The sequence below is a fragment of the Muscardinus avellanarius genome (genome assembly GCF_963383645.1).
Source record: "Muscardinus avellanarius genome assembly, chromosome: 20".
In the NCBI taxonomy this organism is placed as follows: Eukaryota; Metazoa; Chordata; class Mammalia; order Rodentia; family Gliridae; genus Muscardinus; species Muscardinus avellanarius.
Window position 1 is genome coordinate 24,705,335 of NC_137806.1, and position 23,992 is coordinate 24,729,326.

At 40.7% G+C, this 23,992-nt stretch overlaps 1 protein-coding gene across 1 annotated transcript in view; it reads left to right on the top strand.

The window, feature by feature from the left end:
• Positions 1 to 23,992, top strand: part of SFMBT2 (Scm like with four mbt domains 2) — a gene marked incomplete at both ends in the record, with an annotated part of 206,960 nt that overhangs the window by 125,859 nt on the left and 57,109 nt on the right. Inside the window, 2 exons of the mRNA XM_080717257.1 lie at positions 11,579 to 11,661; positions 17,849 to 17,975. Of these exons, the coding sequence (XP_080573383.1) occupies positions 11,579 to 11,661; positions 17,849 to 17,975 (210 nt within the window). The remainder of the gene's footprint in view (positions 1 to 11,578; positions 11,662 to 17,848; positions 17,976 to 23,992) is intronic.

A 23,992-nucleotide genomic window follows, 5' to 3' on the forward strand; every position in this document is an offset into this window, starting at 1 on the left:
ACCGGGCACTGTGTCAACACCTTCCATTCCTTCAATTTCAACTCGGGTATTACACCTTCTTGGCATTGTCTCTCTGGGCTACCCTGTTGAGTATCAACAGCAAATTACCACCCAAATATTTTTATTGCTTTCTCTACACTCTGTGAATGACTATATAATATGCAAATAAGTAAATATATAGGTCACTTCTTTCTCTTTTTTTTTTTTTTTTTTTTTTTTGGCGGTACTGGGGAGGGAACCCAGGGGCATTCTACCTCCAAGTTACACCCTCAGCCCTTTTTATTCTTTATTTTGAAACAGCATCTCACTGAGTTGCAGAGGGCCTCGCTAAGTGGCTGAGGCTGTCCGCGAACCACGATCCTCTAGTCTCAGCCTTCTGAATGCTGGGATTACAAGCGTGCGCCACCACGCCCAGCTAGTAGATATTTTTTGAGTGTTGAATGAATTGTAATTCTGCCCACATTCTGTCACCGTCTTGAATTTTCTATACTTATTTCATATCCAGCAGTCTTTCTAAGCCATATCGAGAACAAGTTTGTATAAGATATGGGTTCTCTGATTCTCAAAGTTTTGGTAAAATGAGCTTCTAAAACCATCTGAAGTTGATCCTATTGTTGCTTTATGCCTCTTGAATTTATTTCTTTTCACGGTTGTAAATTTAGTCATCGCTGCCATTTCTGATGAAGACTTTAGATAATGTATATAGCTGTATTTTAAAATTTATATAATGTTTTAGCTGTATTTTAAAATGTATGGTCAGATCAAACTTGCTAATTAAATTATTCAAATATCCTATATCATTACTATGTTTCTGTCTGTTTGATAGCTTTTCAAAAGCAAAATGCTTTTCCTGGGGGAAAGCAGTTTATTTTTTGAATCCAGAGCCTTATGCACTTTAGGAAGAAAACCCATTTGTCTGATACGCCATGCTGGTTTGTCTCCTTAAAACGGTTTGTAATTTTTCATTGTGAACTAAGTTTTGATGACAGTTACTATATCTGTAGGAGGAGTTCCAATACCCTGGATTGATATAATTCCTTCCTTTTAGCTTCACAGTACAGTCTGCACAATGTTGTAGGGTCTTCACTACCCTCGTGTACTTACTGTATTATTTGTTCCTGTCTCTATCTGCTCATTAGAAAAAAAGTTCCATGGAGTCAAGGGTTTTTAATCTCTCTTTTTTTTTTACTTCTGTATCCTCATCATCAAAAAAAAAAAAAAAAGTCTAATCCATAGAGATGTTCCTAGCTATTCAAGGAATGACAGTTGGATCTTACGTTAATTTCTCATCCTATACCACATGGAGTTGTAAAATTAGCACTCCTGTGTGCCACTGCCTTGAAAGGGTGCACAATTACTTTTGAACCCCCAGGAATAAGCTTTAATCAGAGCCCCAGGCGGCAGCCATCTCTTTTGCTCTGTTCAGGTGGTATAAGCTGCCCTGGGCCAGGGTAGTCCATGCAGTGCCTGCCAAACTCACCCCCCTGCAAGTTCCCGGGATGCTTGGCTCTGACTTTCTGGGCCCTCTTAGTTCTTTGGCTTCTATGAGCTTTCTTTTCCTTTTGAATTTTGCTGTGTAATTAATTTTTTAAAAATTATATTTTGTCTGGGAGCATATCAGATCCTCCTTGGTTACTTGATTTGGATATATGGTCTCATTTCTAGCTTTCTGATTCATTCTTGATCACATTTTTCTATTGATTGATTGATTTTTTTTCAGCGCTCGCTATTGAACCCGTGGTCCTGTGAATGCTAGGCAAGCGCCAATCACTTTTAATTGAAAGGAGTTGAGAGAGAGTGACTCTGGGTCATTTTAATACTTGGAAATATTTCTGATGGCTGACAACTAAGGCTCCCTCTAGTTCAGTGCCTTGTTCTTCGGTATTTTATTTTATTTATTTATTATTTATTTATTATTATTATTATTTTTTTTTTTCTTTTTTTTTTTTTTTTAATTTTATTTTATTGGTGCACTGTATTCATACATCATAGTGGGATACAAACTTTTGTAGACATACATGCACATATCGCCCAGTCAGCCCCCACCCGATCCCCACCCCATTCTCTCCCCATCCCTCCTTCCCATGCTTGGCTTAGTGGTTGACATCTAGTATTATAGCAATTTATCCAAAATTAAAAATGATAATCTCACATAACAGTTTCATTTGTCTGATACCAAGCGTTTGATGATTTAAAGATAGCATTTCAATATTTCTTTTTGCTTTCTTTCTTACTAGAGCATATTTTTTTCTGTTTCTTTTTTAGGTGAAACTATCATATATTTATATATTTATTTTTCAGAAAAAAATCTATCCTAATATGGAGTATGAATTCTAGATACCCAAAACGATCTTGAAAAAGAACAAAGCTAGCAGATATATATTTTCTGATTTCAAACCATATAAAGCTACAATAATTGAAACAGTGTAGTATTGTTCTAAAGGCAGATATATAGACCATTGGAGTTAAATACAAGCCTAGAGCTAAATTCTTCCCTATATTATCAAGTTATTTTTGACAAGGTTTCCACGAACATTTGGTGGTGGAAATAATAATCTTTTAACTAAATATTGTTGAAAAATAATAATTACATGGAAAAGAATAAAATTGGACCTTTACCTAATCCCACATACAAGTATTAACTCAAAATAGATAAAAGACCTAAATATAAATCTTAAGACTATAAACTTTTAGGAGAAAATCCGGGTCATAAAACCTCACAACATTGAAATTGGCAGTGATTTCTTGGATATGATTTCAATGGCACAGGCAACAGAAGAATATACAAACTCCCTAAAAAATAAATAAAAAAAAAATATTGTATATCCAAAGACAATGTAAACAGAGTTAAAAGTTACTAATAGAATGGGATAAAATATTTCCAATTGCTGTATCTGAAGGTATATTAATATTCCAACTAGAAATCCTAAAAATTAACAACAATAAAGGCAAACAATACAACTTAGAGATAGGTAAAAGACTAACATAAATAATGAATCTCCACAGATAACCAATCTTAGTTGTCTGTTGGATGGAAACTCTTGTTTCTCTGGTTCTGGTGAGTGTTACCTATTTCTTCTTTGTAGTTAATCTCTTTGAGTATTTTCTCTAGCGCTGGTTTTGTAGACATAAATTCCTTCAGTTTCTGTTTGTCATGGAAGCTTCTTATTTCTCCATCTAATTTGATAGAAAGTTTTGCTGGGTAGGAAATTTTTGGCTGGAAGTTGTTTTCTTTCAGAGTTTGGAATATGTTACTCCAAGCCCTTCTGGCTCTCATGACTTGGTTTGGGAAGTCTGGAGTGATTCTAATTGGTTTGCCTCTGAATGTCAGTTGGCCCTTTGTTTTTGTTGCCTTTAAGATTCTCTGCTTGGCTCCCACATTGGTCATTTTGACAATTATATGGCGTGGGGATCCTCTTCTCCGATCCTGTCTAAAGGGAGTTCTATAAGTTTCCTGGATCTGTGTATCAACCTCTTGCTCTATATTTGGAAAATTTTCTGCTATTACTTCCTTGAAGAGATTGTTGATCCCTTTGGTATCACTTTCTTTTCCCTCCTCTATTCCAATTATTCTTAGGTTAGCTCTCTTAAGATGGGCCCATATTTCTTCAATGTCAGATTCCTGCTGTTGGATATCTTTTTCTAGATTAGAAACTATGCATTCATTTTTGGATTGCTCATCTTCTAAGAGCGAGATTCTGTTCTCCATGTGGTCTAATCGGTTGTTTGTGCTTTGAATTGAGGCCTTTACTTCATTAATTGCATCCTTTATCTCTTTTTGGCTCTCTCTGAGTTCTTTTCGAAGCACCTCTATTATTTCTACAGTTATTTTCCTGATTTGATCTTCTAGAAATCTCTGATTTTCTGTTTTATCAGGTTCTGATGTTGTGGGGTTGTGCACATTCATTACTCCAGTGTTATTCCTCTTTCCCATGATTTCGGAGGTTTGTGCCTTCTCTGGGTTCTTCCCTTGGGTCACTATGGCTTCACTTAAGGTGCTCTGGATCTCGAGTCTGTATTATCTCAGACCCCACTACTTCTTTACTGTGTTGTATCACAGAGTCTCCGACCCAGGGAGTCGATAGAGGCTGCTTTAAACTATGGAGGGTGCCAGGTTGCACGTTCTCCTATGGTGTGATATCTCTGCCACCACCACTCCCTCACTGGGTCAAGTCCCAGGAGGCACAATACTGCGATTTCTCCTCTGTGGCCCGCAATTTGACTCACTGTTCTTGAGTACGCAGATGTAGCTGTACTGGACTCGGTGAATTCACTGCTGCTGCCGCCGCCGGTGGCAATATGGCGCCTCTGCCACGCCCTTGGCCATGAGGCTGGCGTATTTTTTCTTCTCTGGTTTCGTTTTCCACTCTGAATCCCTGCAGCGTGTGCTGAGCTCAGCCACTGGGAGCTTTAAATGCTGTCTGCGCCGAAAGATCCCGCCTGGCTGTTCCGCAGCGGCTCACCTGGCTTGCTGTAGCCGTCTGTTGAGTTCGCCGCTGCTGCCGGCAGTATGGTGCTGCTGCCGCGTCCTCGGGCGCGTGTGTCTCCTCTGTGGCCCTGAGCTCTGTTCTCAGTCCGCTTTCTCTCTGGAGCCTGGTGGTTTTTTTTGTTTTTCTGGTGATGGTGTTTTCTGGCTATGAAAGGCGCTCTTTTTGTGGTAATGGAGATTGGTTGTTAGCGGGACTCTTAAGCCCCGCTTTTCTCGGTCGCCATCTTCCCGGAAGTCCCCCTATTTATTATTATTATTATTTTTTTTTTTTGGTGGTACTGGGGGTGGAATCCAGAGGCTTTCTACCTCTGGGCTATCCTCCAGACCATTTTTATATTTTATTCGGAAACAGGGTCTCACTAAGTTGCTGAAAGCCTAAGTAGCTGAGGCTGGCTTCGAACCCATGCAATCCTCCTGTCTCAGCCTCCCAAGCGCAGGATTACAAGCGTGCGCCACCACGCCCGGCGTTCTTCGGTATTTTAAAGATGGTTTTCTACTGATAGTTGATTGGTCTTTTTTTTTTTTCCTGCATTATTCCATGAACCTAAAAAGAATAACTCCATTGGAAGCGAGTGTGTAGATTATAAAGACCCTCCGTCAGGAATGGCTTACGATGGAGCATCACCTGAAAATACAGAGGCAGCTAGAAGACTTTAAGGGCTTGCAGCTCTTTAGCAAACAGCACAGGGAGAAGAAAGGCTTTGGTCAGCTACTGTGTTTGTGCCCGCCTGCCTAGAAACCTGCAGAACGCAGAAACTCCTGAGTGAAGTGGCTCTAGAGCAGGATCTAGAGCTCTAGGTATTAGATCTGCTCCAGAAGAGGCAGAATAGCTTCCAGTTGGTGCTATGTTGCTCCATTGCCCAGGCCTTGGGAACCTTCTTCCCAGGTGTCATGCTGAGGAGTGTGTGGCCTTAGTGGCTGTTCAGAGGATGCTGGTTGTTTCAAACCAAAGAAGCTGAACCTTGAAAGACACAGATGCGCTTTCAATCAGAGGAGTGCATTGAACGGGAGCTCAGTGGAGCTGCTCGAAGGGTTGGGACGTTTTCTGAGAAGATCTAGGACCTGCTGGTAGCCTGTGGGCTGTGCTCTGTAATCTTTCCTTCTTATATCTCTGTCCTGGTATTTACAGGCTTTCTGTGATTATTGTATCACTTTTCATTTCAAAGGGAAGTTGAACTGAAAGCTAAATAAGCCTGCTATTTGCACAGGCTGTTCTAACATTTAATAAAATAAACATTTCTCGGTCAGTGGATAAGATCTCTCTAGGGAGTAATTTGTCCTTGGGTCAAATGAGAAGGTGAGATTCTTCAGAGTTTTTTTTTTTTTTTTTTTTTTTTTTTGGTGTGTGTGTGTGTGTGTGTGTGTGTGTGTGTGTGTGTGTGTTACTGGGGATTAACCCAAGGGCATTCTATCTCCAAGCTAAAACTCCAATCTTTTGTTGTTGTTGTTGTTGTTGTTTTTGGAACAGGGTTTTGATAGGTTCGTTAGAGTTTTGCTATGAAGCTGAGGTTGTTTTCAAACCTGCAAGTCTCCTGACTTAGCCTCCCAAGCACTGGGATTACAGACATGTGCCACAATAGCTTACTTAGAGCTTTCTTTCCAAAAGTGTGCCTCTGTGTATTCCTTATCTTCGTTACACAATGTTGTGGAGTTCAGGCTGTGTGTCCCCAGCTCTCATAGGTACCAGAACTGGAGAAATCAGGGTTAATACCTTTTCTGTCTTTTGTTGAACCAGGAACTAATCAGTTCGACAAACTGGATGCTTAGCAGCGAATAGGCCTGAATAAATATATTTTGTCTTAAGAAGCGTTATGCTCCATAGAACTTCAGTTATTTTTTAAAAATTTATTTATTTTTAAAATAATTTTTATATATTTTGGGGGTACTGGGAATTGAACCCGGGGCATTTGACCTCTGAGATACACTTGCAGGCCCATTTTATTTTTTATTTAAAAACAGAATCTTGAGGTCTGGGAGTGTAGCCTGGAGGTAGAAGGGCTTCCAGGAACCCCAGTACCACCAAAAACAAAAACAAAAACAGAATCTTGCTAAATTGCTGAGGCTAGTCTCGAACCTGTGACCCTTTTGTCTCACCCTCCCAAGCACTGGGATTGCAGCTCTATATTACAAATTTAATACATATTCATTATCTAATATTTTGAAAAAAGTAGAAAAGTCTAAGAATCTATTTCTTATAAAAATCTCATCTTGGAGAAATAAATTCTAGTGTGTATTACTTCCAATCTCTATTCCCTTGGTTATGCAACTTTGCGTCTCTTTATTTTATACATTATTTATTATCTTTTGTTTTCATACCTTGCTTTTGTCATTTATTAAGATGTGTCTGCCTGGCGTGGTGGCACATACCTATAATCCCAGTACTTGGGAGGCGGAGACAGGAGGACCCAAGTTCAAGTCCAGCCTTAGCAACTTAGCAAGATGCAGTTTCAAAATTAAAAAAAAAAAAATAGAGGCTGGGGTGCTGTTCGTAATAGAGGCTGGGGTGCTGTTCGTAAGAGGCTGGGGTGCTCTTCTTAGATCCTTATTGTATCCCCATTCCGAGCCACAGGCAAGGTGTGTAAGACCACCAACATGGTCTCTGGAGAGTCAGGATTCATTTTCTGTTGCTCAACAGGGGCCTGACCTCCTCCTGTGACTGGGCAAAGCCAGGATTCTGTTGAACACAAAAGGGCTGGCTTGGGAAGGCAATCATGGTATGTCCCATCTGCTGAGTAGACCATTCCTCGAATGATGAGTGCCCCATTGAACAAAGACACTATGTCTTTAAATGACATTTATCATCAAAATACTTTTATAGTCCTTACTTCAAACTTGGAAAACCTGAAGAGGTCAAAGAAGAAAGTTGCTGTGAATCCAAAACAGTTATTTCTACTTTCATTTTTATTGTTTTTCTTGACAGGGTTCCCACTCCATTTTTCTTCGCATATTTTAGTTTATATAAATGTAACAATTCAGTATAAGTCTGCACCAATCTTTTCATCTGAAGGCATAGGCATCATTTTTTCATGTCTATTTTTTTTTCTTTTTAGCAGTGCACAGTTTCTTGACTGCACAGCATCGTGTGGGTTTGGAAAAGTCTCATGCCATTTCTTATTGTTGGATGGAAAGTGGTTCCCTCCTCCTGCAGCGTTATCAACCATCATGCCATGGCTGTCATAATGTAGAATACTTTCTCAGTCTTCCCGGTCATTTCCTACGGGATAAGTTCCCAGAAGAGAAATGGTTGTGTCAAGGGCCGAGAATTTGTTTACTGCCAGATCGTTCTTCAAAAGAATTGTCCATTTGCACGGCCAAATAGTAATGTGTGCGAGTGGAACTGGTTTATATCTGTTAATTTGTATCATAAGAAAATGGATCGTCAACCTCGTGCCTTTTGAACCTTTAACCATTGGCGCTTCCTTCAGAGTAAACACTGATAAAAGCTTAAACAACTCTAACAGATCTGCTTCAAAGTCCTCCCTGGCAGCCTCCTGCAGATTGTAATAGCCAAAAGGATTTTATTTCCTTTTATTTTCTTTTCCCCTCTGCTATTTTCTCCATTCCCTCCAGGTTTAAAACATGTTTTCCTGGCTTCAGTTAAGCCTGGGTACTTCTTGTTCCGTCTTTGTTGATTAATGAATATAATTGACCCTAGTTGTCTCTATTAGACAATCCACGGCAATTTGTTTTTACATAGCAGTTATTTTCTGAGCTCTCTCTCACACACACACACACACACACACACACACACACACACACACACGCCTTTCAAAGAGAGCTCATTATCAGCCCAAAGGAAAAGAATTTTAAGTGATAAAGTGATTAGGGTTCCCAGAGATGAGGAGGAAAAGGAGGAGGAAAAGTCTAAGCTGTTCTAATGTTCAAGGAAATGAACAAGTTTTAGGAGCAGAATAATTAATTGTTGCTGAGATGGTACCCAGCAAGGCTTGATTATTTCCAGAAATTATTAGATTAAAAATGGTTCCCCGTAGACACTCCGGAGGCCTGATATTTAGAAGGGCTGAGCATAGACACAGAACAACATGAAGTGTGACATTTTATGGAGTGAGTTGAAGCCCTTTAAAGGTTGGCGAAAGAAAGCCCAGCTAAATGGGGGTACTTTGAAGTTGGAAAGTTTTATCCGAGCAGATATCGACCCTACACAGACTGCCTGAATGCCGTGTTTTATCAATATCAGAAAATGCTTTGGTATTCGTCTGTTTACGCACCCCCAATAATATCATAGTTTATTTTCAACTCACAAAATTAACTAAAGAAAGTGCAGAGATACAGAGAAGAGATAAAGAAGTCTTTTGTTTGGGGTTTTAAAAAAATTTGGGGTATGGGGGATTGAACTCAGAGACATTCTGCCTCTGAGCCACATCCCCAGACCTTTTTATTTGTATTTTGAAAGAGGGTCTCACTAGGTTTCTGAGAGTCTCACTAAGTTGCTGAGGCTGGCCTCAGACTTGACATTCTTCTGTCTCAGCTGCCCAAGTACTGGGATTATGGGTATGCACCACCATGCCTGGCTCAGGAGGACATCTCGTTGACCCTAATGAGTCCAGTCTGCCAAAGGCTCAGATGAATCCGATCCTGGTGTTGTGGGGATACAGCTGGTCTTCATTAATTCAACTGTGGAGTTTTCCAGAGGAAGGTTTTGATGTATAACCATTCTATCCAACACCGTTAACACTTTTCTCTTAAGAGAAGAGAGAAGAGTTAGCCACAGAGAGATGGGACGAGAACAAACCCCAAGTAGTAACAATAAAATAATTAGAAAAGGTGGTTCTGAATCATAGACTGTGACAGCCAAAGGGAGTCTCTAATTTGTGAACTCGTAGATAAGGAAAGTCAGGTGTAGGTTTAATTTATTTTTACTGTGGTCTACCCAGTTACTTGTAGAGATGGATATAAAACTCAGGCTTCCTCTTTGCTGGTCCAGTGCCCTTTATGTTGCTAGGAAACTTCTGACCGGACAGAGATGTCTTGGGGCTCATTTTTCGATTCTGATACATTAACATGAGGATTTGCTCCGAAACAGTTCCAGAAAAACGATGCTTATAGTTGCAGCAAAATACTAATGGCCAAATGGCCCACACTTAAGTATCCGATATAAGGTGATCTTTGTTTTGGTAAAAAATGTTCAGATGAAAGTTGATTTAGTTCCTTCCAGAAAACTCTCATGCAAGAGTGCCTTAGCAGGAGGGACCTGCTCTGGAGAGAAGGGCAGGGGGAAGAACTTGAAAAACCACTTTGAAGTTACCTGAAAAGAGGATGAGTTATCTGGAAACTATGAGATAGATCTCTTGCCGCCTGGTTAGAAAGGAATCAGTTGCCCTTCTTTGTAGAATGCAACCGATGTCTTAAGAGAAAGAGGAGCTGGAGCAAGGGAGTCCAGAGGTCAATGTCTAGAATCCTAGGAGGACAGCTGCTTGCCTGATTACGCGCTCCCGTCCTAAAAATTGAGCTTATTTGATGAAAATAATACCAAGTTTGTGTTTGGTAGCACAAACGGTATTGGAAGCAAGGGTATCTCGACTTTCTTTAATAAAGGATTTCTGTATTGCTTTGCAGCTGTGGGATTTAGCAAGTGGAAGTCTTTACATTAAATGAGTTTGCAGTGGTAGGATTTATGACAACATGAATAAAATTAATTGGGAGACTTGCGTCAAAAATTATGCGGCGTGCCTACCTGTTCCTATCCCTCTGAAGCTCGTTTGGATGTATAATTACAATGCACCGATAAAAACATAGTAAATATATAATTTATTTTAAACACAAGTGTGTATGAAGAAACATAAGTGTGCAGACATGAGGGTATAAATATAGTGTGCCCATACACAAGCTTTGGACATCCCTTATAGACTTACTTTGCACGCACTTCCGTACTGAGAGCATGCTAAAGGAACTATTGTAACGGTGCCATTTTGCGCGTTTCAGTTCATCTTCGTGGGTCTGTAATTCTTGTTCCATCCTTTCTTAGAACAGCGTGAGCACCTTGCCTCCTTGCCTTTGACCCATCATGGGTTTGACTCAACGCAGTTGACTCCGCCATGATGAGGTCTCCTACCTCCATAGGCCTTTCCTAGGGAGGAAACAAGGCCTCCCCCACGTCTCCATGGATGAATATTGTATCATTGCAGCATCCCCTCTCCCCAAAATGAAGTCAGTAAAAGGAAAGAAAAGACACATACACACACGCTGGGAGGATCTGCAGGTCATTACATTCAGCACATGGGAATAGTCATTTTGCAAACCCTTCCTCAGAATCTCGGGTTTGCCCCCAGAGCTGCACATAGGAGATGCCCGTCGCTCCCGGGCTCTTCTCCCTCCATCCTCTGTAGTTCCAAGGCACTGTTCATCTCCTTTCTTTATGTCTCAAACCACCTTTCCTTGTTTGTCTTCTGCACTTCCCCTAGCCATTCTTGTGTGTGTGTGTGTGTGTGTGTGTGTGTGTGTGTGTGTGTGCTTGAACACAGGGGCATGTTACCCCTGAGTTTTGCTCCTAGCCCTATTTTATTTTTTATTTTGAAACAGGGTCTCACTAAGTTGCTGAGGACCTTGCTGAGTTGCTGAGGCTGGTCTCGAACCTGCAATCCTCCTATTTCAGCCTCCCAAGTCCTGGGATTATATGTGTGCACTACCGCCGCACCCGGCTCCTCAGTCTTTACAAATGGTCTCCTTCGACTGCTTTTTCCAATAAATTCTCATCATTTCTTTGACGATACCAGAAATTTAAGTTCCTATGAACTCAGAATTATTACTGTCCCTTTTTGTCCTGCCCTCTCCCAGTGCCCTTCCCTTGAGTAAATCTCCTTATTGATAGGCCGCTGTAAGAGCCAGAGTCAGCGCCACTCTCCACATGATTTCTGGTCCCACCTCGTGGCAACAGCACACCTGACCTTTCTTTCATGTTTTATGTTTTCCAGATTATTTATTTGACTCTCATGGAATTTGGTGAAGGGGCTTCTTCTAGCTTAGATTTGCACTTCTATTGTTTTAACCAAAGATTCACTGCCCTAAAGTGGGTCATTTGCACGGGTTTTAACTCTGCTAATGGCGGTTGGTCTGTTTCATCCTTCACAGGTTACTCTGACCAGGATGTCAACTGGGCAGATTATCACAAGCAGCATGGAACAGAAGAAGCACCCCCCTTCTGCTTCAGAAATGTAAGGAACCCCCTTGCTACTTCTCTTTTTAATCCTAGGCGTTGCTGAAAGTCCCTGACAGACTTATTTTACATGAACTTAAACCAATAAAGAGAGCACTCTCAAAGGAGTGTTGTCATGAGTGACATTGTACGCTTGGGTCCCTAAGTTTCCTAAGTGTAAAGCCAGGCATGGTGGCGCATGTGTGTCATCCCAGTCCTTGGGAGGCTGGGACTGGAGGGCTCCCAGCCAGCCTCTGCAACTTAGTGAGGCCCTCAGCGACTTAGTGACACCCTGTTTGCAAATAAAAAATTAAATAGGGCTGGGGGTGAGACTCAGGGATAAAATGCCTCTTGGGTGCCATCTCCAGTGCTCCCCAAAAGTTTTATAAGTTTATATCATTTTAATATAAGTTTTATTGTTTTATAAGTTGTATTGTTATTATTTATATTATTTCAATGCTATGTTTAGGCTTTATATTATTTCTGTTGATTGGCCAAGTTTGGAGCACTACTTGTGTACTGTAGGGTCATAGAGCGATGATAGTTTTTGAAAAGCTCTCCTTTTAGGTTGTGTGTTTGTTAGAGTGAGACTGGGTTGGTACTGAATTGACTAATGGATGCAGAGGAGCTCCAATACACGAAAGCTTGATGTCTTGCTTACGGAGGTGTCTGGGGTGTTCCCAGCGGGTGAGTGGCTGGTTCTCATCCCGGGGAGTCATGGGCTTGATGCCTCACCTGAATCTAGGAACAGGTAGGAAGAAAGACGAAGGGCATGAAGTCCTTGTTGCAAACACTATATCGGATGGTGATCCATGATTTCTGTGCCCTCCTATTGGTGAGAATTCGTCTCTCTCTTGCTGTCAGCAAGTTCAAGAAACAGGTCTCGGCTTTTGTTTCTCAGCCACCATTCTATACTATGAAAGAAAGGGGATAAATTGGGGTAGATGGCTAGCTGTCGGTACCACCATTAGACAAAGCACATTCTGTGTAGTATAATATTGACAAACTCATTAATGGGAATATTTTTGGCCCTGGGGCTTATTACAAAATGTAACTAAGTGCTGTGTGCATGTATGTCTGTATTATTCCAAACTTCATCATGATGTGACATTCCAATGCACCAATCACAGTATTTTTTTTTTTTTTGATAGTACGGGGGTTCCTGGAAGCCCTTCTACCTCCGGGCTACACTCCCAGACCTATTTTATATATTTTTTTAATTTAGAAACAGGGTCTCTTAAGCCAGCGAGGCTGGCTCCGAACCAGCGCGATCCTCCTGTCTCCGCCTCCCAAGCACGGGGATTACAAGCGTGTGCCACCACGCCCAGCCAATCACAGTATATTTTGAAAAATGTAAATAAAATGCTAGCTTTTCTTCAATTATTAAGTACTTTGCTTACTAGTAAGTGCCCAGTTAAGCAGTTTTGTGCTTGGCTTTATTTAAGATACGACCTTTTTCAAAGAGAGCTTATTGGCCTAATCGGATTTCTGTGACATAAAATAGTAATGACCGTGTGCACTTGCGCAGTTATAGAAGGTGGTTTGATAAAGTACTCTATAAAATGATTCATTTATGCTCCATCAACCTTAGGCAATATGACAAGGCATAGGAAATATTGTCTCTGTTTAAAAATGAAATGTAATTGTATGGCCTAGTATGTCTAATACACATTCAGTCATGAAAGTTAATCCCTTATGCTAAGAGAAAAAAAATAAAAAGGTACACACGTCTTGCTTGGAACCTGTAGACGCAACAGTTCCAGGCACCCCCAAATCAGACTTATTTCTGGACACAGGCTGTGGAATCATTGCTGCCTCCCAGAGATTTGTACTAGAAAAGTAAGAAGACAAAAATAGAATAGGGAACATGTTACCTTCATAGCAGCTCAAATTGGAGCATAAGTCAAATTCAGATTTTGAAAAATTAAGTGGGTTGATGACCATGTCAACTCAAACCAATACATACAGAAGCAATCTGTGACAGTTGGACTTCAGGGCTCCTTAGGTGACTAAATGGCCTTTGCCCTGAAGGCCCTCGTCTGTGCAGAGAAGCAGCTTCTCTGTAGCACAAAGAACAGTGTGGTAGGTGTTCTGGGGCTTTATGGGGACTGCGTGAATCCTTCCTTACACCATGAGGATGAGCCCTCAGCCTGTCACATCTCCTGGGTCCCTATGTGACTTTTTATTCTATTGATGTCACTGTCTCAGAGTCTCATGGCCTGACTCCCTTTCATTTAGGACTTGGGAAATACCCTATAACCTTCTAAAACCTGTTTGCGATTGTGTTTTCTCCTTTACAAATATCCCTTTCCTGACTCTAGCCTCGGGAACAAAATTTCACAGCACCCTCGATATCCGTGTCTAGGGAGTTTTTCTTGCAGGACAGCACTGTTCCACTAAGGCTTCTTTTTTATCTCTCCTGTCCTCTCATCTGGTCAGGGGCTGCCCAACTGACTTTTAATTGTGGAACAAGTAGCTGCATTCCCAGTTAGCTTCTGAGCTTTTGGGATTTTTGCTACCAAGATTCAATCAGTCTTAATGAATTTGCTGGTGTATTCATTAGGAATGTCTTTGTTTCTGGCTCTGTTTCATCGGCAGAATTGTCATCTGCCTGTTGGCATATGCAGGGCATTACTGGTACTTTGCTGAATTTGTTACCTTGCCACGAGTGCTCTTTAATGGAACGCTCATTATGAATTCATTTTTTAATCACGCATCTCATGTGTACAAGAAGAGAGCTGGTTTGGAATGGAAGACATTTCCCTGGGGTGTTTAACAATCAGAGGCAGTTATGAAATAGATTGGCACAGCCAAATGCTTAGTAAAATAAACTCACAGGTAACAGTTTTGCTATTGATTCTTTAAATTACCCTCAAGCAGGGAGTTGAAATGAAAATAGGTTACATGGTTGTAGCTTTCCATTATTAAGTAGGATAAAGTGCATTTTAAGTCACTTAGAGGTTTTTCAAGCAACCTATTGAGTTGTGTTATCAGAAAGAAACTCAATACTTAATATGTGTGGATGAGATGGGGTGACTTGCAGGGAAAAAAAAAAACAGCTCAGTTAGCGTAACTGTGATTCCTATTTCCACAGCAACAGAAAGGAAAGAAGCAAATTGATTTTTTTTTTAACATCCAGTGGATACTTTTGTCCTGATTATATAAAGATATAATTGCATTTCAATTTCAATAATAAAGGACAGGTAAATATGAATTGCGCTGATTTCTTTCTATGAGTCACAGAAAGATGTGTCTCTTGCTTATAGGAACCCATTTATATTAGTTTATATATTTCAAAATGTTTAGATAATACTTTTTTTTTTTTTTTGGTGGTACTAGGGGTGGAACCCAGAGGCTTTCTACCTCCGGGCTATACTCCCAGACCTTTTTTTTTTATATTTTATTTGGAAACAGGGTCTCGCTAAGTTGCTGAGAGCCTCACTAAGTAGCTGAGGCTGGCTTCGAACCTGCACGATCCTCCTGTCTCAGCCTCCCAAGCGCGGGGATTACAAGCGTGCGCCACCACGCCCGGCAAAATGTTTAGATAATATTCTAGCATGTCTCATTATAATTGATAGTGGTGGGTGATGAGAAAATTTCATATGTATTTTTAAATAATAATACAAGGGAATTTTGCTTCCTATATTGACTGAGTAAGCGTCTACTGAGTTGACCTTCGATAGGTAGCAACTTAACGCTGGACACAGTACCAAAAACAGCCGTATGAGGCTAGAGGCGAGTGAACAGGAGCAGGCACATTCCGGGGGCAGGGAGCCGGGGAGCAAGTTTTTGGTAATAAGAGGCAGTATGAGGTGTTTGTCCCATTTTTCCAGACTTTGAGCTTGAGAACAGCCAGAGTTGATACCACACAGGATAAATAAAAGAATGATGTGAAGCTTTCTGCCTTTCTCCCCTGATTAACTAGATTATAGAATTTGAGGAAGCTTAGGTACTGGGGAAAGGAAGGTAGTTTCAGATAGGGGAGACCCAGAGGGAACTATGGATCTCGTGTACCCTGCTACCTGTATCCCCAGCTAATCTTTGAAGCTTGTATGTACCAGGCTGAGTAAATAAAGGTAAAAGAACAGGACTGACATCTGAGCTGCTTCTCAACACACCCAAGCTGTACATTGAGTCCAACCAAGTTGCTTACATGCTAAAACATGTAATTGATGCTCTCGGTGGGAATATAACGCAATCCAGTGTCTCCACACTGCAACATTTATAATGTACTTTCTTTCATCCAAAGTTGTTAAAGGCGGGAAGAAACTGGAACATCTGAATCATGCCCGATAGGACAGATTAACAACGGAGACCTAATCCAGCCTGACCCAGATGTTAGAATTGACAGACCAGTGTTTCAAAGCCCCTGTCATATCTAAGTTCAGTGATGGGAAGCAGAGGTTCTCGACGTGTGGTACCTATACCAGCAGCTTCAGTATCACCTAAGTGCTTGTTGGAAATGCAGATTTTTTTTTTTTAAGCTCTACCTGTAATAGACTGAAGCAAAGACGTTAGGGTAAGGCCCAGCAGTCTGTCTAAAGGACTCTCATGGCAATGATGATACACCCTAAAGTTTAAGAACCATCGATGTAAAGGAAAATATCTTCACTATGAATGAAAATTCACTCATACCTGCATGTTTATAGCCTCTTTAGTCACAATGGCCAAATATTGAAAATTGCTTAAATGTCCTTTAACTAGTAAATGGCAAACTGTTATACATCTGTATAAACTACTCAGCAATAAAACAGAGCAAACTCTTGATTTATGCAGTAGCAAAGGGTGAATCTCAAATGCATTTTGCTAAATAAAGGAAGTGAGATTCACAAGGCTCCCATGGTGTGATCCGTTTATAGGGATCTATAGAATAAATAGACAAAAACCATAGGAAGAAAAGCAGATTGGTAGGTGCTAGAAATTAAGTATCAAGGAGGGGGAACTGGTTATCAAAAGGCCAGTATGAGGGCATTTGGGGGAGAGTATCTATTTTATTTTTTTTATCTGTTGTACTGGGGACTGAACCCAGGAGCATTCAGCTGCTGAGCTACACCCTAGCCTTATTTTTTATTGTTTATTTTGAAGCAGAGTTTCACTAATTTGTAAAATCCGGTGAAACAGGGTTTTATCTAAGTTGTTGAGGTTGGCTGTAATCCTGTGATCCTCCCGCCTCAGCCTCCCAGAGTGTGAGGATTACAGGTGTGTGCCACCATGCCTGGCTTACTTTTTACTTTGAAAAAGGGTCTTACTAAGTCGCTGAGGTCCTTGCTAAGTTGCTGAGGCTGCCTCGAACCTCTGATCCTCCTGGTTCAGCCTCCCAAGCACTCCGGGCTACAAGCATATATCACCGTGCCCAGCTGGAAAGTAACAGTTCTGTATTGTAAGTATGACAGTGACTCTGGTTATATGACTGTTATTTCTCCCTTCATACCACATACACTTCAAAGAGTGCATTTTACTATTAAAAATTATTTTTAAAAGTAAATACAAATTAGCCAGGCATGGTGGTGCTTGGGAGACAGAGACTGGAGGATCGCGCAGGTTCGAAGCCAGCCTCACTGGCTTAAAGAGACCCTGTTTCTAAAAAAATATATAAAATAGGTCTGGGCGTGTAACCCGGAGGTAGAAGGGTTCCATCTTCAGTACCAAAAAAAAAAAAGTAAATACAAATTAAAGAGAAAAATAATTTCAGATTTAAAATTTAAAAAGGAATTTATCACCAGCAGACCTACACTATAACTTAAAAAAATGCTAAAGGGCGTTTTCCAAATGTCCTTTAAAAGAAAACGAGGCCAGATGGATCCGCCATCTGCCTACTTTAACACCCTCGAACATGCCTAGGTATGATTATCAAGGAGCATAGGAGAGAAGTGATGTGTGCGCGTCAGTAATCCCACAGAATTAAGCGTATATATGGAACTAAAATGGAGAATGTATTTGTACCTTCAGCCCTTAGCAAGTATTATTAGATACCTACTGTATGCCAAGAATCGTTCAATTTCCTGGGTGACACAAGGGAAGAGCTGATGGTTCTGGCCATCGTCGTGGGGAAAACACACGTGCAAAGCAGCCAGTGCATCTCACAAACAGGATACATGAGCGTGCGCCGTGTGCATGCTTCTGTCTCTCCACCTGGGCATCCCTGTTACGGTCCATTCTCCCGTCTGGTTGCTGTGGGCTCAGTGTCGGCTCTGTGTCTCTTTCAGGCATCGTTCAGTCGGGGGTTCACAAAGAACATGAAACTTGAAGCCGTGAACCCCAGGAATCCGGGGGAGCTCTGCGTGGCCTCCGTGGTCAGCGTGAAGGGGCGTCTGATGTGGCTCCATTTGGAAGGTATGAACGATGAGGGTCTCCTGCGATGAGGGTCCCCTGGGATGAGGGTCCCCTGCGCGATGAGAGTGCTAGCTGGCGGTGCAGGGGAGCTCAGCCCGCTCGATGTGCGCCTCTCCCTTCCCTGGTATTTAAACAGATCTTAAATTATTCAGTGTTCTTAAATAAGCAAAACGAATCGAACACAAATGCATTCAGAGGCACTCGTCTCCACTAATTATTTCATGAAACGAGATGCTGGTGAGATAATTATGTTTGGAACACAGTGGTCCTTTTACATCTATGATTATAAAAGCTAATGTCACAATTAAATTAATATGAGTCACTAAAAGTGGTATTTGAGGTCTCGGTTGTTAGGAGAATAAAATTACATATTTGCATTTTAATGTGAATAATGCCCTTTACTTTGGCTTCTCCTGGAGATGTTTAAATTTTTTCCTTGAAATACTAACTGGGGGATGATTTTTCTCCCCAAATTGATACTCAAACAAGATTTAGGCTTTATGTCCTCAATGATATTAAAGTTGTTCTTTATAGCTATAGTTTATTTACAAATATTCAGAAAATTCACAATGTATTTTTCTGAATAAAACCTTGACAGACTTTGTATTTAGACAGAAGACTATATTTTTAGATGTTATTTTTCAATGAGAAATACTTAAAGTAGGTTTAATCCTAAAACTTTCCTATCTTTCCATGACTTACATAATTTTTATTTTTAAAAAAGATTTCACAGAGCTCAGTAGTTATTTCAAATATTTATGTAAAATAATAATAGATTAGTAAAATCTTACGAGCTCTCCTGATCTCTGCATAACTTTAATCTTATGATAGATTCATACCACCATTGAAATATGAAGTTTGGAAGGAAGGTTTAGAATCAGTGCTAATATCGCTCACCCTTTTTTCTTCAGTAAAAAAGTCTAAAAACGCACAGGGAAGTCTTGAATGGGTCTACAATCTCAACTATTGTAGTCCAATAGACTGGAAAATAAGCAGAAGGATAAATAGTATGAAAGAATAGTATGATATAGAATAATATAACAATATAATATAACAACAGTTGTAGATAATACAATATAGCATAATATAGTATAGTAGTTGTAGATAGCGTAATATAGTATAATATAATATAGTGTAGCCAGCCATTGCGGTGCACACTTGTAATTCCCACGCTTGGGAGGCGGAGACAGGAGGATCGCACGGATTCGAAGCCAGCCTCAGCTACTCAGTGAGGCTCTCAGCAACTTGGTGGGTCCCTGTTTCCAAATAAAATAGAAAATAGGTCTGGGAATATAGCTCGGAGGTAGAAAGCCTCTGGGTTCCACCCCCAGTACCACACAAAAAAAATAATATAGTATAATATGATATAATAATATAGTATATCAGAGTATAATACAAAATAGTATAACATGATCAAGTAAATAGTATGTAATATGGTTTAATATAGAATAATATACTGCATGTTAATATAGTATAATGGTATAATATGGGATAATGCAATACTTTACTGGTATAGTATAATACAGTATAATAGTATAATATAATATTGTTTTTAATGGTACTGGGGATGGAGTCCAAGGGCATTCTACCTCTGAGCTACACCCCCAGCCCTATTTTTTAATTACTTATTTTGAAATAGGGTCTCACTAAGTTGCAGAGGGCCTCAACTAAGTAGCCGAGACTCTCCTCGAACCACAATTCTCCTGTCTCAGCCTCCCAAGTACTGGGATTACAAGTGTGCGCCACCACGCCCGGCTATTTTTTTCTATAATATAGCATAATAATTATAACATAGTATATATAATTACATAAAATGGAATCATGTTGTACTAAAATACAATCTAATTAAATAAGTTTATACATAAAATTTATTAATAAAATCAATTATAATCTTATAAAATAGCATAATAAAATAGGAAGTGGGGAGAAAGTGGAGAGATGTCGCTGTGTTATTAATTCCCAGAAAAACAGTATGAAACTTTGCTGTGTCTTAGGGTTTCAAAATCTATTGGAAATTCTCAAAAAGTGTATTGCCAAGTAGATTTTCAAGTAGCTTCTATGTGGAATCCAGCAAAATACAGCTCTGAGCACAATGGTGATTATCGACAGCCGCAGGACTAGACCCTGGCTGTGCTCGCATGCTGCGGGGAGAGTTGGGTCAACTGCTGTTGGAGACCCCAGATCCCTTCTGTGCTTCTATTTTGCTGTCTAGCACTGTGCTGGGCCATGTTACTAAGATCAGTCTCGTTTGTGTTATTAATTTGAAAGAAAAATGGTAAAACTAGAAGCCCATGTTTCGTCCTTATTATTTAGCACATTGTGGTTAAAATTGTGTGGCAGTGATTATTTATTTATCACTTTCTACTTTCAGTGTGCTTTATGGCTGTTAATTACCTAACACAAACAGCAGTAACAGTGTCCTGGTTTTTATAGATGGGGAAACTGGCTAAGCCATTAAGATCTGCCTGGGGTTGGTTTTCATTTCTCTTGACATTCTCTAAGTTGCTCGATTCACTAGACCATATACCCTTCTTGCATATTTAGCATTTTGACAGTGCTGTCTTGTTTTTCTAATCTCCTTTAGATGTACTTTGAGGTTTTATATAAAAATGAAAGTCAGCTCGTGCCAGTTCTGTTTTGATTACATAAGATTCAAAAGTCGTTAGTGAATCAGAAAATAACGATCCATTTTTCTAGGTCTTATACATGTTTTCACAAAGGTGTTTATTGAATATTTTCTATTGGATATCATCTGTTGACTATCACCTGGAACTGCTGGTCCAGATCATACATCTGTTTCACACTTAATTTACAAATAAGTAAAATTCTAGTGTATCTCCTTGGTCTTGCTTGAGTTTGACTTTTGTTCCTTACTGGACATTTATCTTTCCAAGTGATAACTTTATCACATTGATTTCTTATTGTTTTACATATATATGTTCGCAACACATATATATTTATGAAATATTATATAGTTATAAAAATGTTCCCTTTCTCAGTCCTGGGGATAAAATTATGGGGATTCATTATGACCACTTTGTGGCTATTAAATTATTTTATATCATGGTGATGGTTCTGATGATAGACCATTTATTTGACAGTCTAAATTTATAAGGTCCTTTCTCACAATTTTATTCATCATTTTTATGCATTAAATTGGTTTTAAGTCTTTTTCAACACGGGGCTGATTGACGGCTTTCAGGTAATTAAAATGATCGTTTCTAGTTAATATTTGACTCTTCTTGAAGTCAAATCATTCTGTAAGTATCTATAAAGGGTCTGTTGTTGAAAGGGGGGCAGTGAATACAATAGATGAGATTATTAAAAGAGTATTTTAGGTGCATATTGGAGAGGAAGTCTAAGAAGGTCAGTGTGTGCCGAGGGTTTCGGTGAGCTCTCCATGACAGGTGGCAAGGAGCCGATGTGCCCGCCTGTCATTTCTGAGCCCCTTCTCCAGGGAAGTTCTGTTTTGGATGTTGTGAGGTCTGTAGAACAAAGCAGACCACGTTCCTTCAAGTGTTGGTACTAAACTGGCATACATGGAATTGTGTATAATAGACATTTAGGAAATATCAAAGTAATTAGGGGAGAGAGAGAGAGAGAAGAGAGAGAGAGAGAGAGAGAGAGAGAGAGAGAGAGAGAGAGAGAGAGAGAGAGAGAAGAGGACCTCTATTTTCAGAGGATGAAACCATGAAGACAGTAGAAAGATAGCATTTGAGCCAGGGCTTTAGGGATGGGTAGTTATAGAAGGTGTCTATGTGTGGGTCAAATTTACCAATGAGTTTTTTTTGTGTGTGTGGTACTGGGGATGGAACCCAGGGGCATTCTACCTTCGAGGTACACTCCCAGTCCTATTTCTTTATTCTTTATTTTGAAATAGCATCTCACTGAGTTGCAAAGGGCCTCGCTAAGTAGCCGAGGCTGTCCGCGAACCTTGATCCTCCTGTCTCAGCCTCCCGAATGCTGGGATTACAAGCGTGCGCCACCGCGCCCAGCTAGCCAATGAGATTTTAATTCTAGCTGATTGGAAGGTGGTAAGGCCACATTAGAAGGACGTAGGACTCAGGGGAAGAACAGATTTAGAAGGAAGCATATATTTGAGTTTAGACAGTTGTATGTTATGATACAGGTGGGTATTTCTGGTAGGAAAATGGATAGCTTGCAGCTAGAATTTTATTGATTGATTGATTTTTGGTGTGGAGATGGAACCCAGGGCCTGTGCATGTTAGGCAAGCACTTCCCCACTGAACTCCATCCTCTGCTCCTCATAGCTAGAATTCTGATGCTGATCAGAAGTTATAGAACGCATGTAGACAGGGACCGTGCACGCTATTTAAAAGGGCGGCTTTCCAGAGCTCAGGGGGTATTGACCTAGGGATGATATGCTTGCCCTGGGAACTCCTGGTGTTCCGGGATGTGCCAGCCCCCTCATCTGGAGACTCTGCAAATAAGCAATCTCAGCAGAGCAGAGCCACGTGCATGGAGATTTGGAGCTGGGTAGAACCAGGGCATATGCAGGCCGGACGCCTGATTGCCCTGTGGCTGTCCGCAAGTTGCTTAACCTTCTTCGGCCCTGCTTTCTTTGTTTCTAATATGGCGATCATCTTACTACTCATAGCAGGGGCTTGGTTTGAGTTAAAGAAGCTAGCCCAGTTCCCAGGAAACCAAATGAAGAGAAAATTCTGAGGAGCCAGACAAAGGCAGGGTGCTATACCTGAACCTCCTCAAGCCATCTGTCAATGAGTTGCTTCCTGGGGCTGTGAATGGAAGGACTAACCGTTCCCTTAGGGTCTACACTGTGGAGATACTTTATCTATTTTGTTCAGGGGGCTTGAGGGGGGCTTCTCTAGGGGACTCAGGCCGGGCTGGGCGGAAGTGGGAGTCGGGATGTCCACATTGGACGTCTGTGAAAACGGACTCAGTGAGATCAAGCCCGCAAGCACATTGCACTCTGGTGCTCAGAACAGATCCCTGATCCCTGCAGAGTTGTCCACCATCTTTTGGGGGTGCTGCTGCCCCATGGGTATGATACAAAGCCGCAGATGATCCCAGAGCTCTGTTGTTGATTCAGGGCCTCAGTACCTGCTTGAGAAGAACATCATTAAGAAAATAGGATTAAACCATCCTTGCCTCCTAAGATGATTGTATTATAGGAATTAAAGGGAACCAGTTAAAACAGTTGCAGACCTACAGGAAACAGTTAGTTAATGTTCTGCTTTTGTCCTCATCATTATTCACATCATTTTCCTCCTGCTTGGGAGATACGTGATACGCTCTAGGTATCCAATCTCGTTCTGTTCCAATTTGTTAAAACAAATATACAAAGAATGAAATACACACAGACTCTCTCTTTCTCTCTCACACACACACACACACACACACACACACACACACACACACACACACCAGAAAAACCCAGGATGCTCACATCTATGGAGAAATTTCAAAGTTCTTTTAAGTTCAGAAAATTTAAGCCATTGACTTATTCTGTTACCTGCCTCTCATGATCTTTATTTATGTGTTGCCTTCTGACATGAAATCTAGAGAAAATAAAAATTTTCCCCTAATGAATCATGGAAATGCACATTCTGGAAACCTCAGTGTGCAAAGCTGTTCTTTTCCTGTGAATGTCGTCACATTGTCCATTGACACACACAGTTCAGAGAGGGCCCATTCTCATGTGGCATCTGATTTCTGCCATCAGGAGCCACGTGGAGGGCTCCTACCCTCATGTGGCATCTGATTTCTGCCATCAGGAGCCACGTGGAGGGCTCCTACCCTCTGGAATGTCAGCCGAGGTGTTTGAAAACGCAACAAGCAGCGACAATCTAAGAACAAACAGTCTCTGTTTTGCCTTCATACGATGAAAGACCTGCAGTTTGGAATTGTCCAGTGGGATTTTCCAGCCCATCTGAGTTTGCCTCCACTTTTTGGCTGATGGGATGGTCTCTGACCACAGGGCTCTGAGCTCACTTCCTTCTTCTCTTTGATGCACCTCAGTTGACTTGCCAGTAAAG